A 14,114-nucleotide genomic window follows, 5' to 3' on the forward strand; every position below is an offset into this window, starting at 1 on the left:
ACATGTCCTTTTAAGATATTTGTCATGAATTGTTTATGTTCTCATTCCTCTACATTTTGATGACTTGTAGTTTTGACAAAAAGTGTTATTTCCAGACCCACCTCCCTAAACTGGCTCAAACTGGCTCCCAGCTACATTTTCCTTAAGTGAGTCATCACACTGTCTATGACTACCTTGTTCAGCCAGTCAGTCCGCCCTACTTTTCTTCTGGTTTATCTATCTTTGTATGTCACATTTATTCAAACCAACTTCCTGGTTGTAAGGAAAGTACATACATAAGGAAAAAGTATATGGTATGATTTACTACAGAGAGACACCAGAAATCAGGAGGGTTGAGTGCTGGTATTAAGTGGCAGTGTGACATAGGGCAAATCAGTTAACCTCTCTGGAGTTCAATTTCGTCTTCTGTGTTAATGAGGTTGGAATAAATAACCGAAATTCTCATTCATCTAAGAAACTGTTTTATTTCAGGAGTATTAAACCTCACATCTGCCTGTTGATAACCATAATAGGTGTTCTTTGTCTTTAAAGAACATCTTCCCTTTGAAAAAAATCTTTCCAGGCCTGCCTGGGTGGCTCAGTCAGTTAAGCAACTGCCCTCAGTTCAGGTCAAGATCCTCCAGTCATAGGATCAAGCCCTGCATCGGGCTCACTGTTCAGCAGGGAGCCTGCTTCAGCCACTCCCCCTATGTGTGTGTTCTCTCTCTCCCACTCTCTCTCTCTCAAATAAATGAACTAAAACCAACAACAACAAAAACCCAACAACAAACTCTTTCCAAATACAGAGGCAGGATGTAGTGTGGTGATTGAGAGTACACTCTTTGGCATCAGGCTGCCTGGGTTCCAAAGACTTTCCTTTCTTTTACAAGGTGATTCCTTATTTTTAGAACAGCATAGAACAGTGGCTTTTTAGTTACTGATCAATTAATCTTTTTTTCCTGGGCTCTTAAGAAGTCTGAAGCAGTTGCTAGAGGAGTGTCCCACCTAAAGCTCCTGGGCCATGCCTACCATTTCGCTGCACAACAGCCCAATCTCCCAACTACCTGCACCCAAATCTCTTTGTGGGGTTTTCTGCAGCTACCAGTGCCCTATCTACCTGTGTGCAAGTGCTGGGCACTGAGTCCCCCAGTCTTTGTGGGAACAGTCTTCACTGGATGACTGACAGGAGCTGGCTGTCAATCAATGACTGACACAAGTATCCCACTTCTCTTGCACCACAGGTGGGATAACGGAGGTGCTTATTCTTCAGTTGTTCCCAGAACTCCGTAGCAGCATTGTGCTAAATAGTCCCAAGTGTTAACTTACTTGATAATGAATTTTTACTGGCTTCGTACAATTCTGTCTGAATTCTTTACTCCCCTACTGGTGTGTCCTGAGATCACATCCTGAATAAACCCCTGTACTCAACCACTTGTCTGAGTTCACTTCCAGGGTAACCCAAACTAAGAGGAGGCTCTTAGAACAACTTCAGTGGCATTTTATCACAGCCCACTTGAGAAAGTTACTTTCCTTCTCTGTGCTCTTATATTGTAGCAATACATTAAAAGAATAACCTAAAGATATTGGGATACTATTACCAAGTAGACTAAAAATTACCCAAACATTGTATAATGAATAAGCTTTCCTATGAATTTTTAAGCATTTCTCTATAAAAACATGGCACTTGATATTAATATACTAATATAGAGTGGTTCATTTCACACTCCTCTTTACTTCCTTGGAAGTTGTTAGAAATACATTTAAAAAAATAAAATGTGTCCTAAGTAACATGTTGTTACATTGGATCTTAAATGATTTGGCTTGTAAAATCATGAATTACAAGGTTTAGTTCATTTGTCAAAAATAGAAATGAGTACCACTGCTCTCCTTAATTCTTTTTTTTATTTTTTTTTAAAGATTTGTATTTATTTATTTGACAGAGAGAGATCACAAGTAGGCAGAGAGGCAGGCAGAGAGAGAGAGGAGGAAGCAGGCTCCCTGCTGAGCAGAGAGCCCGATGCGGGACTTGATCCCAGGACCCTGAGATCATGACCCGAGCGGAGGGCAGCGGCTTAACCCACTGAGCCACCCAGGCGCCCCTTCTCCTTTAATTTTTAAGTGGACTTTTAGAAACCATTCACTTTTCAAATCTGAAGTAATGTTCAGGATGGCATGAGATTCTGTGTACTAACTACACTTCCAAATCATACGGGTATATGATTATAGGACTTTTTGCATTCTATCGCAAGGGCTCAGACTCAATTTCATGATCTTAATAATCCATAAAGAGAGGGAGGAACAAAAAATTTTAAAGTTCATACTGAAAACAAAATAGATGGCATGTTTTGTAGCAAACACACACACGCAAAATGTTAATTTAAATCCACTTTTTATTCTTTCATAGATTTTAACAATTATACACAACTTTGAACATAAAGATAGTGAAATCTCAAGGATAAGGAGGCAATATATATGGCCTCTTCTATTCGTTCTTCAAGATGGAAGGAAATTTCCAAAGGGTACAATGTGTGAGGTTTAACACTGGAAAAATACATATGAAACTTGTTTAACTGGCTCCACTCAGGACCAGGCATAGCACAATAAATATAGAACTGCATCATCTTTTTAAAAGATTGTTGTAATTTTAACACATTCTTACCAAAGAAATATGATCAGTGACCAATTTGAAATTCTACAACACAAAGGTGGAGGGACACTTACAAAGAATATCAGAGCATCTTCTCTAGCATCTTCACTCCCATACAACAACATTCTTAGAAGGGAGTAGGAATTACATCGTAAATTCAGAACGACAAAAAACAAACTTGGTCAAACTTTCTTCATCATACCATTCATTACTATCACAATCCTAGTTTGCTGGTAGGTTTAAGGTAGGAATAGAACATTTCTGAAATCCTTTTCATTTCCATTGGTCTTCGGGCCTCTGGGTAGGAGGCCACATTGGAAGCAAACTGATAAAGCAGCACCATTAAGTCCGCATCTCAACAAATCACCGCATAATTTTTATCTTCCAGTATTTGGAAAGGTTAAAAAAAAAAAGAGAGAGAACTGCATGGAAGAATATCTATCCTGAAGAACAAGCCACTGTCAAAACATGCAATCCGCAAGGATTTCAACACACTATCGCTGAACTGTCTACTCACGGCATCTTTCCTTAACGGACCAAAAGAAACACGTTACCTAAAAATTAAATAATAATATGCTGAGGCATAAAATAAATACTTTATTTATGCTATTATGTTTGGGTATTTGAGATTGTTAGACATGTTCACATACCCTTTCCTCTCCCCAAAGAGGAAACAATGGTGCCAGCACTATTGGTCAGAAAGAGTTAATGAGAAACAGTTGCTCTCAGAGCTGTTCTGCAGTGTGCCTTACACAGACACAGAAATTATTTAAAAACATATACTGAAAAGACAGGATGAAATTATCTTTTTTTCACATGACCCAGATTCTGTCATCAGCAGATGTAAGAATTAATCTCATCCCTATTAAATAGAATGGAAACTGTTATGCTGCTATTGCTACAGATATTCTGGGAAAACTCTTGAGCCGGTAAACTGGTAAACTGGTTGTTCAAAAGTTCACGAAACAAACAAACATGCAAACACGTGACACATATCATTACCTTGTAAAAATGCAATGCCATTCTGGCCCCAAGCATCACTACAGTCCAGCTGGTCCTTAATGGTGCGAACAGCCTTTAACCACACTGAACCCCTTCTCGGTGGCATTTTACCCACCCCCCCATGAGATTCTCAGAAGCTCAGGCTTCTAAGACATTTGAGAAAAAGAAAAGGGTGTGATGTGATTCAAGTTCCCAGTGATTGTTTTAAATGTGATTTTAAGAAGAATTTCCCGGTAATGCAGTAGTATAGTCCTTGATACTGAACTTTTCACACTGAAATACAATATGCTTTAACAAGAGGATGTTTAAGTTTGACCACCTGGCTCCTTTACCACTTTTTTGGAGGGTACTGATTCATAAACTGTGCTGAGTCCCACAAACGCCTGTTTCAAAAACAGTAGAGTTTCCAACAGTTTCCTATAAACATTCCTGATTTATACTGGGGGAAGCAATGCATAATTGGAACATTAATCATTCACGTTTTAAAAAAAGCAGTTATATCCTGCAAAGCAGTTACTTAGCAAAACGCTAAGCTGCGAATAACCTTACCACACAGATATTGAGTCATTTCACAAAGTTACCTGTCAAAATGTATAGAAATCTGGCCTTCCATTCCAAATCTATTGCAAAGAGAGTACATGCAGTAGTCCTGTTTACAATTTAATGGCAATGAGGAAAGGGTAAACCTAGGACAAGGAGAGATGTCACCCTACAGACAAGTTTACAGTAGTGTAGCCATTATATATCATATTTACTACATTCACCACTTCGGAGAAAGGATCACGGAGGCCCTTCAAACACTGGAAGAAAGGAATGTTTGTTTTATATAAGACCTACCAGGTAAACAGGGAAACAAATGGTAACACACACAGGCACTAGCCTCGAAGCTGCACAATAAGGAAGCAAAGGGTTTGGCGATGAGAAATTTAGGAAAATGTACACATACGAGACGAGCTTGCTCAGGAAAAGAAGGAAAGAAATCACAGTTCTAATCTTCAAGGCTACGAAATGCGTTCTGCATATCTTCAAGAAGTTGTGCATAGTCGGCCTTGATCTTTGCCTCACCATCTTTCACTGGATCCTGAAAAAAGACAGGACAGAACTCAATTTGCCTTTGGAAAATAATTTTCAGGACAGGTAGTTAAGTTACTTATATTGAACATATTTTCAGTATTAGGTAAATGAGGTATACTGGCAAAACATAGGAAGGAGTCAAAATTATCCTTATTTTCCTTTAAAGTAAAAATGTATGGAAGGAGGAATACCCCAATCTGTCAGAAAGAAGACAAAATTTTGATTCCCCTGAAACTAATAATACACTATATGTTACCTAAATTGCATTTAAATACAAAACTTAAAAAAAAAAAAAAAGATAAAATTCTGCTTTTGTATATGGCTTGCTAACTGTATTCAGTGACCAATGGATTTATCCTCAACAATATGCAATGTAAGAGGGAATTATACAGTATCACATATTAGATTCATTCTACTGCATGTACATGATAGTTGGAATTAATTTAGCCAAAACATAATTTATTGTTCAAGGTCTTATAGTATTACATTGGCACAGGAAATAAAATTTCTAAAATAATCTTAAAAGGCAACACATTTTAAATCCCTATGGAAAACAACTTAATTGAGCAGTATGTGTAAAAGAAACTTTAAAATATTTAAACTCTCTGACTGAATCGGTCTCCTTCTGGGAACCTAATAATAGAAAAATACATAAAACCAACTATATAAATAAAGGGGTCCATAGCAACAACTGGAAATTTCTTAAATACTTAACAATAGGAAAATATCACTCTCCAGCCACAAATAATGCTACAGAATATTCAATGACAAAAAAAAAAAAGAGTGGCGCCTGGGTGACTCAGTCAGTTAAGCGGCCAACTCTTTATTTCTGCTCAAGTCATGATCTCAGGGTCCTGGGATTGAGTCCTGTCTGGCTCCGCACTTGGTAAGGAGTCTGCTTGAGGATTCTCTCTCCCTCTGCCCCTTCCTCACTTGCGCTCTTGCTCTCTCAAAAAAAGAAAGAAATTTTTAAAAACAAAACAAGAGCTTAAAAAAAAAAAAAACCAAGTTGTCAATCTGACATACTGTACATGTAAACAGGAAAAAGATTCCACCTCGAATCACACTACCAGAAATCATCACTACATTACTATTGAAAATATATATTATATATATTATTATTACTATTGTAATAGTAATAATACTATATTGTATACATAGTACATATTACTAGAATAATATATAATAATATACTATATATTATGCTATATTACTGTTGAATATATTTATATTATATAAATATATAAATATGATATATATTCATATAGTCAAATATTCATTCATGTATTCAATATACATTCAATATGTATTTATTTTAAAAGAGAGGTTTTCCCCTTAGTTCAGAAAAAGAGGAGGAGGTCCACTCTCACCACTTTTTAGAAATATTTATTTATTTGAGATAGAGAATGAGAGCAAGTGAGCATGAGCTGGGGACAGAGGGAGAGGAAGAAGCAGGTTACTCACTGAGCAGAGAGCCCGATGTGGGGCTCCATCCCAGGACCCTGGGATCAAGACCAGAGCCAAAGGCAGACACTTAACTGACTGAGCCACCCAGGCCCCCTGATTGCATATATTTTATATCATCTTCCTATGAATGTATAATTTTATTTTAGTATAATTAATATATAGTATTGCATTAGTTTTGGGTATATAATATAGAGATTTTTAAAATCTTTTTTAAAGATTTTATTTATTCATTTGTCAGAAAGAGAGAAAGAGCACAAGCAGCAGGAACAGAAGGCACAGAGAGAAGCAGGCTACCTGCTGCTCAAGGAGCCTAATGACCTGAGCCAAAAACAGATGCTTAACTGACTGGGCTGCCCAGGCGTCCCATAATAGTGTACCTCTTAATCCTTTTCACCTGTTTCACTCATTCCCTCAGCCATCTCCCCTCTGGCAACTACGAGATTGTTCTCTATATAAAAGAGTCTGTTTTTTGGTTTGTTTCTTTTTTCCCTTGTTTGTTTTGTTTCTTAAACTCTGTAGGAGTGAAATCATATGGTATTTGCCTTCCTCTAACCAACTTATCTCACTTAGTATTATACTCTCTAGATCTATCCATGTTGCAAGCGGCAAGATTCTACTCTTTTGTATGGTTGAGTAATACTCCACAGTATGTATGTGTGTATCATATTTTCTTTACCAATATGAATGTGTAATTTTTAAAAAATAAAATTTGGATCAAATTACAATACAGAATTTTTTGCAACCTGGTATTTTTCATTCATTATACCAGAAGCATTTCCCCATTACCTTTGGATTTTCTTTGAAAAAATATTAATGTCTTTATAATATTCTTGCTAGAATTGTACATGCCATAATTGACCCTGTTCACTTCTGAATGACATTTAAGAAGTTTCATGAACAATCTTTTATATATTCACATAAAAAATCTCTGATTATTGTGCGTCAACTGTACTTCCAACTAAAAAAAAAAAATCTGATTATTTCCTTGGGTTATATGTTCTGAATTAGAATGACCGGACTCAAAGAGTGTGAATATTTTCAAATTCCTGATACACTGAGTGTCTACTTGTACAGATTTATTTTCAACCTATAGTGCAAAACAAATACTATATATATAACATATGGTCAGAAAATCGTTCTCAATTTCTCAACAGGTCATTAGTAAATATTCTTGTATGTCATGACTTAGAAATAAGTAAATACAACCCAATTGATCAACTATTTTAAAAACAATCTTACACATTCAAACTTCTACTGATAATTTCATTTAAGTATTTATGTTGTATACTTAAAAAAAAAAAAGAACTCACCCAGAAGTTAAAAACAGTGTGTAATAGGGGGGAAAAATGATGTGTAATAGGATACTTAGAAGTAAACAGCATAAGTCATTTCAGATGAGCATGGAGATAAGATGGTAATTGGTACCTGAGGAAAAGTAATTGCTCTTCAGCCATGATTTTAGCTCTAAATTGGCTGGCAGTTCAGACAAAAGGGAAAATATGTCAGCATTTATTTTAGACATGACATACTATAATTTTTATCTCTAGAATTCTTATTTGAATGTAAATTTGCGGTCTCTTCTGATTTTACATAACCTGAGCCATGTGTGAAAATGATAAAGGCAAATCCCACACACCAGGTTTGTGAATAAATAGGTTGTCTGTAAAGAGTTAAAAAAATAAAAAGAGGGGCGCCTGGGTGGCTCAGTGGGTTAAGCCGCTGCCTTCGGCTCGGGTCATGATCTCAGGGTCCTGGGATCGAGTCCCGCATCGGGCTCTCTGCTCAGCAGGGAGCCTGCTTCCTCCTCTCTCTCTGCCTGCCTCTCTGCCTGCTTGTGATCTCTCTCTGTCAAATAAATAAATAAAATCTTTAAAAAAAAATAAAATAAAATAAAAAGAAACATTTCCTACTTAAAGAAGTTCAGTAGAAACAAAATATACCTTGAATTTCATGGAGGAAAGTTTATAGAGGATCTCTCCCATGTGCTCACGGATAATGGACCACGTGATTTTATTGTCACTCTGTGCAGTGGTCTCAACAGCTCTACGGGCCATATCATAAAATGCGATCATGTTGGACAGCATCCCGACTGTCTTGTAGAATGGGCAGAACCTAAGGTTTAAGTGAAAATCAAAGTAATTAATAAAAATAAAATCCAAAGTACGTTCATACTTCATCCATAAAATAATGGAGCACTAGCTTCTTTATTTAAATATGCAGACTACTTATATTTATCAGATGATAATAATGAATGAAAAAGAAAAGTGGAAAAGAATTACAATAACTTGAGCAGAGCTTTTGGGTAGAGATGGAAAATGGGGTGGATGGATAGATAGAGTATTTATTTAAAGAGAGAGGTTTATTTTTATCTATTAAAATAATCAAACAGGAAGAACAATCAAACAGTACTGCTATAATCGAACAACTCTCTGAAGGTTTGTTTTTATATAGTGCGGTTAAAAGAATAAGCCAGATGGTAAAATAACAATGTTGCAAAGACTCCTTGTGATAGTGGGGTTAAGGTTAGTAAGTAATAGAAAAGCAGAAAACTGAAATTTCCTAAAGTGAATAGTAGTTCCTTCTCCCATTAACGTATTCATTTTCAGTTACCCACACCTTTAATAATGAGGACACACAAGTTAATATTCAACTTGGATCACATGCATGCTTGTCAACTTTCTGACACATTTAAACACACTTGCATACAAATTTTATGCACATTCTATATTACACTTTCCGAACAATTTTCCTTTGGTTGAGTTATCTTTGTATGGATGGCTGGAGGTTCTTAAGTTACTGATACAGATTTTTGAGGCTTACTGATTATATTGCCATATTTTCTGCTTGTCCTACATTCTAGTAATTTTCCCATGTGTCAGTTCCCTCTTCAGTCCAAATAAGATCTGAGGGAGAAAAGCTAGCCTATGATGAAACGGCTTAATTTATCGAAGTTTAAAGAAACAGAGACTTTAAATAAGTCACAGGAGTAGCAGATGCAAGTGGGACATCTAACAGAGACTATGGCAGAAAGAAAGAGACTAGGACTATTGGGAAACAGAGTAGAAAAGTAGGACACAATTACTTAGGAAAAGAACAGAAGTGGCAGTTCTTACAACAGGCAGTTGTAAGAGGTAGTGAGAAAAGCACCTGAGGAAGGCAATAATCTACATACTACACCACAATCTAATCTAATTAAAGATGGCTGGATAATAAGTGAAAACACTGTCATAACTACACAAATGAATAAAATCAAAGATAAGGGGACATATTCAGTCATTAGATATTTGCTATGAAAACACAAAATAAACCTATATATTGAGTCAGAGTTGTGTCTGTATGAGGGAAAAAAAAGATTTTTAATGTGGAGGCAGCTCTTTCTTCAAAACTCAACAGAATATCCTCAAATAACAAAAGAGAATCAGGATAGGTTACCTGTCATAAGGAGTATATCCATTTTGTTGTAAGAAATCATCTTTGATAAGTTTTGCTACCTCCAGAGTGATTTTATCTGTTTCGGCTAGAGAAGCCTAAGGGGGAAAAAAAATTTTTAAAGAAATTTACTTCTATAATATGGAACTAGTGATTATAATCAATTAAGCAAGCAAAAACTGTATAATGAACACACAATCATCTATCATTAACAAATTCACTTCATAAATGCCTGTTGATTTTATTGTGGTAAAAACATGTAACAAGCTTTCATCTTAACCATTTTTAAGTGTAGTTCAATAGTGCTCAGTATATTTGCATTGCTGTGAAACAGATTTCTCAAACTGGTCATCTTGCAAAGTGGAAACTGTATACCCAGAAGTTCTCCTTTTCCTCCTCTCCTAGAACCTGGTAACTACCATCCCACTTTCTGTTCCTATGTGACTACTTTAGATGGAATCATACTGTATTTGTCTTTTTGTGACTGTTTTATATCACTTAACATAATGTCCTCAAGGTTCATCCATGTTGTAGCATGTGTTAGAAGTCTCCTTCCAGGGGCCCCTGGATGGCTCAGTGAGTGGGTTAAAGCCTCTGCCTTCAGCTCGGGTCCTGGGATCCCTGGATTGGGCTCTCTGCTCAGCGGGGAGTCTCCTTCCTCCTCTCTGCCTGCCTCTCTGCTTACTCTCTGTCAAATAAATAAAATCTAAATAAATAAATAAATAAATAAATAAGTCTCCTTCCTTTCTAAGGCTGGATAATATCCCATTACATATATACATACCACATTTTGTTTATCCATTCAGTAATCAAAAGATAGTTGGGTTGCTTCTATCTCTTAGCTATTGTGAATAAGTGCTGCTAGAAACATGGGAATACAAATAAATTAATCTTTTTTTGAAACACTTTGTTCACATCCTGTCTTGCTAGCCTAACTATTCAAATTCTGAGTCTTGAGTTTGTTTCAAAAACACCTTCACATTCCATAAACAGTTATTTTTTAATTTTTCTTAAAGATTTTATTTATTTATTTGACAAAGCAGAGACACAGTAAGAGAGGGAATACAAGCAGGGGGAGAAGCAGAGGGAGAAGGAGAATCAGGCTTCCCACTGAGCAGGGAGCCCGACACAGGGCTTGATCCCAGGATGCTGGGATCATGACCTGAGCCTAAGGCAGATGCCTAAAAGCTGAGCCACCCAGGTGGCCCTAAACTATTCCTATAAAAAAAACTACATGGTGTTTATAACTATGTAAATACATGGGGTGCCTGGCTGGATTAGTCAGTGGAATGTGCAACTCTTGATCTTGGGGTTTTGAGTTTGACCTCCACAGTGGGGGGAAAGATTACTTAAAAATAAAATCTTAAAAAAAAAAAAAAAAAAAGAAACTATGTAAATGCAAAGTATAGTAAGCATGTACTCATCTATGCCTGAGTGTTGTTAGAGCTTCTTTAACTATCACTGCCTCAAAAGCTTTAACTTTGGCAATCATTCTAATCAGCCTAGCCAGTAAAGATTTGTTGGAAATGGTGGCAAAGGAACAAGCCGAGTAAGTGAACTGCAGTCTTTTGTCATCTATGTGCAACTAAGCTTCTTAGAGGTAAGGATCAGGTCTTTCTTTTCTTTCTCCTGTTTTTTTTTTTTTTAATCCCTTTTATACATTATCCCCTCTTCAACCGTAAGTATTAAATTGTGTATCCTTTTATGTGCATAAATTCATTTTGTATTAGTATTTTAAATTATGTAGAGCAGTCACGTTTGTGTCTGACACTTTTTCAGAACCATCCATGTTGCCGTGTGCCACAGTTTGCTTCTAGGTCTTTCAGACCTCATTCTCCATGGCATGCAATTTCCCTATTTTTTTTTTTCTTTTTTGAGAGACAGCATGTGAAGTGAGGGGGAGCAGAGGGAGAGAGACAATTCCAAGCAGGCTCCACACCTGGCGCAGAGCCCAGTGCAGGGCTTGATCCCATGACCCTGAGATCAGGACTCAAGTTGAAATCAAGAGTCAGATGGGCAGTGGGTGGCTCAGTCGGTTAGGTGTCTGACTCTTGATTTTGGCTCGGGTCAGATCTCAAGGTTGTAGGATTGGGCCCTGTGTTGGGCTCTGCTCTGACAACGGAGCGTGCTTGGGATTTTCTCTTTCCTTCTCCCTCTGTCTCTCTCCCACTCGCTCTTGCTCTTTCTCTGTAAAAAAAAGTAAACAATTATAAATAAAAGTAATGAATTTCAAATACTTCTTCCACATTGGTTAAGATGTCCTTTTTCCATTACATTGGTAAGTTACAATAATCATATTTGCATTACTGAGATAAACTTTACTAGTTTATTTATTTATTTAGTTATTTACTAGTTACTTACTATTTTATTTAGTTTCAGTTTATTTACTTAATTATTTACTATTTACCAGTTGTTTATTTAGTTAGTTTTATTATTTATTTAGTTGAATCATATTTGCATTCCTGAGATAAACTTTACTAGTTGATTTATTTACTAGTTACTTACTATTTTATTTAGTTTTAGTTTATTTATTTAGTTATTTACTATTTATCAGTTATTTAGTTAGTTAGTTAGTTTTATTATTTATTTAGTTGAATCATATTTGCATTTCTGAGATAAACTTTACTTGCTCATACTGTATTATTTTACTCTTTTTAATACCCTGCAGAATCTAGGATTTTGATACCAACATTCATAAAGAAAATTAGCTTGAGCTGTTTTTGGTCTTATATTGTCTTTTCTGGTTCTGGAGGTCTTTGTTTCTACTTCCTCATACTTAGGGCCACAGTACTCATTTATAAATAATGAGTACTTAATATGTGCTAGCTATGTAATAATACTATCATTTGTGGAAAAAGAAATTAGGAGGTGGCTTTATAAATCCTTCTGATTCCTAGCCCTGGTGCTCCTGCAAAAATACAACAGATCCAAACCACACTACCTCTAATTTGGTTGGTGATGGGTACACTGTATTTTAAGAAATAAAAGTAAATCAAGTGTTTTTCTCATCTAAAGTATTAACGAGGACTATACCAAGTGCTACTAAGGATCAAAAAGAATACAAAGGCCTGAACAACTTAAGTTACCCCTCTTGATAGACAATTTTGAAGTACAAGCCCCTCTTCTTGAATCTGGGCAAGATCTGTGGCTATGACCAGAACATAAGACTGAAGTGATATACCAGTTTTGAGACCAAGGCTTAAGAGGCTATTGGATTCTACTTCCTCTCTTTTCAATCAACTCTCTCGGAGAGCCCTAAACTGTCATAAGGAGATACTACATAGAGAGAAAAATGCCCAGCCAACCCTTAGCTATTCCAGCCATCTCAGCCCAAGCACTACATATATGAGGGAACAACCTTTCACATGATCCCAGCCCTCAGTCACCATATGACTGTAACTGTATGAGGGGCCCAAGCAAGAATTCTAATGGTCCATCAACCCCAAAACTACAAGCAGTAAAACACTGTTCAGACTTCTAAGTATTAGGAGTGGTTTGTTACTCAGCAATAGATAACCAAAACAATAATCATTTTTCTGCCTTCCATAACACAAATAGGACCTGCAAATATTTGCCGGATAAAGGATAAGCCAAACTTCTATTAGTTCAAAAAATATTTAATAAGTACTCATTTTGCTAGGCAAGAAGCTGCATATCCAATGTTCTATCTATCCTTGCAACAGACCAGTATAACTCACAGACCTGTCCTCCATGGGACCTAACCACTCACCTTTCCCACAAGCTGTACAATTTCTGCCAGGTCTTCTTCCTCCTGCAGAATCTCCTTAGCTTTAGTCCTCAGAGGAACAAATTCTGTGAAGTGTTTGTCATAGTACTCGTCCAAGGCACGCATGTACTTGCTGTAGCTGATTAACCAGTTGACAGAGGGGAAATGCTTACGTTGAGCTAGTTTCTTATCTAAGCCCCAGAATACCTGATTTAAAAACAAAACAGACAAATACAGTGAAATTTCTTAAAAAATTTTATTCTAAAGTCAGAGTATACACCTTTGTCCAAAATATGCAATTCTATGATATTTTGGTCAAATCATCAATCTTTTTAGTATATCCCACATATAGTTGAAACAGAATACAACTTACAATTAAAAAAATATATTCCTTTTAGTTTCAGGATGGATATCATTTACAAATCAAACTCAAATTGTATCTTAATTTCCTTAGCAGTGTGGCAAATCTGATAGAAGAAAAATGAATGGACTCTATTGAAAACTCATTACGGTCCCATATAAACAGAGAAACCAGAAAGTTCTTAGTGAGAGAATAGATTCTTCACTTTGATTAAACATCTTGAAACATTCTGGCTAAATTCAATTCCCCATTAAAGGCCAATCCAGGGCGCGTGGGTGGCTCAGTGGGTTAAGCCACTGCCTTCGGCTCAGGTCATGATCCCAGGGTCCTGGGATTGAGTCCCGCATGGGGCTCTCTTCTCAGCGGGGAGCCTGTTTCCCCCCCTCTCTCTCTGCCTGCCTCTCTGCCTGCTTGTGATCTCTCTCTCT

At 36.6% G+C, this 14,114-nt stretch overlaps 1 protein-coding gene across 4 annotated transcripts in view; it reads right to left on the reverse strand.

Annotated features, from left to right (window-relative positions):
* Window positions 1-2,351: 2,351 nt before the first annotated feature.
* The window catches only part of ATP6V1A (ATPase H+ transporting V1 subunit A), a 61,318-nt gene continuing 49,555 nt past the window's right edge, over window positions 2,352-14,114 (reverse strand). For all 4 annotated transcript variants that reach the window (XM_059391948.1, XM_059391946.1, XM_059391947.1 and 1 more), the window contains 4 exons: window positions 13,329-13,532; window positions 9,602-9,696; window positions 8,110-8,281; window positions 2,352-4,709 (listed from right to left, as the gene is read on the reverse strand). In XM_059391948.1, the coding sequence (XP_059247931.1) occupies window positions 4,617-4,709; window positions 8,110-8,281; window positions 9,602-9,696; window positions 13,329-13,532 (564 nt within the window). In that variant the 3' untranslated portion in view covers window positions 2,352-4,616. The remainder of the gene's footprint in view (window positions 4,710-8,109; window positions 8,282-9,601; window positions 9,697-13,328; window positions 13,533-14,114) is intronic.

The sequence above is a fragment of the Mustela nigripes genome, chromosome 2, assembly GCF_022355385.1.
Source record: "Mustela nigripes isolate SB6536 chromosome 2, MUSNIG.SB6536, whole genome shotgun sequence".
Taxonomy (NCBI): Eukaryota; Metazoa; Chordata; class Mammalia; order Carnivora; family Mustelidae; genus Mustela; species Mustela nigripes.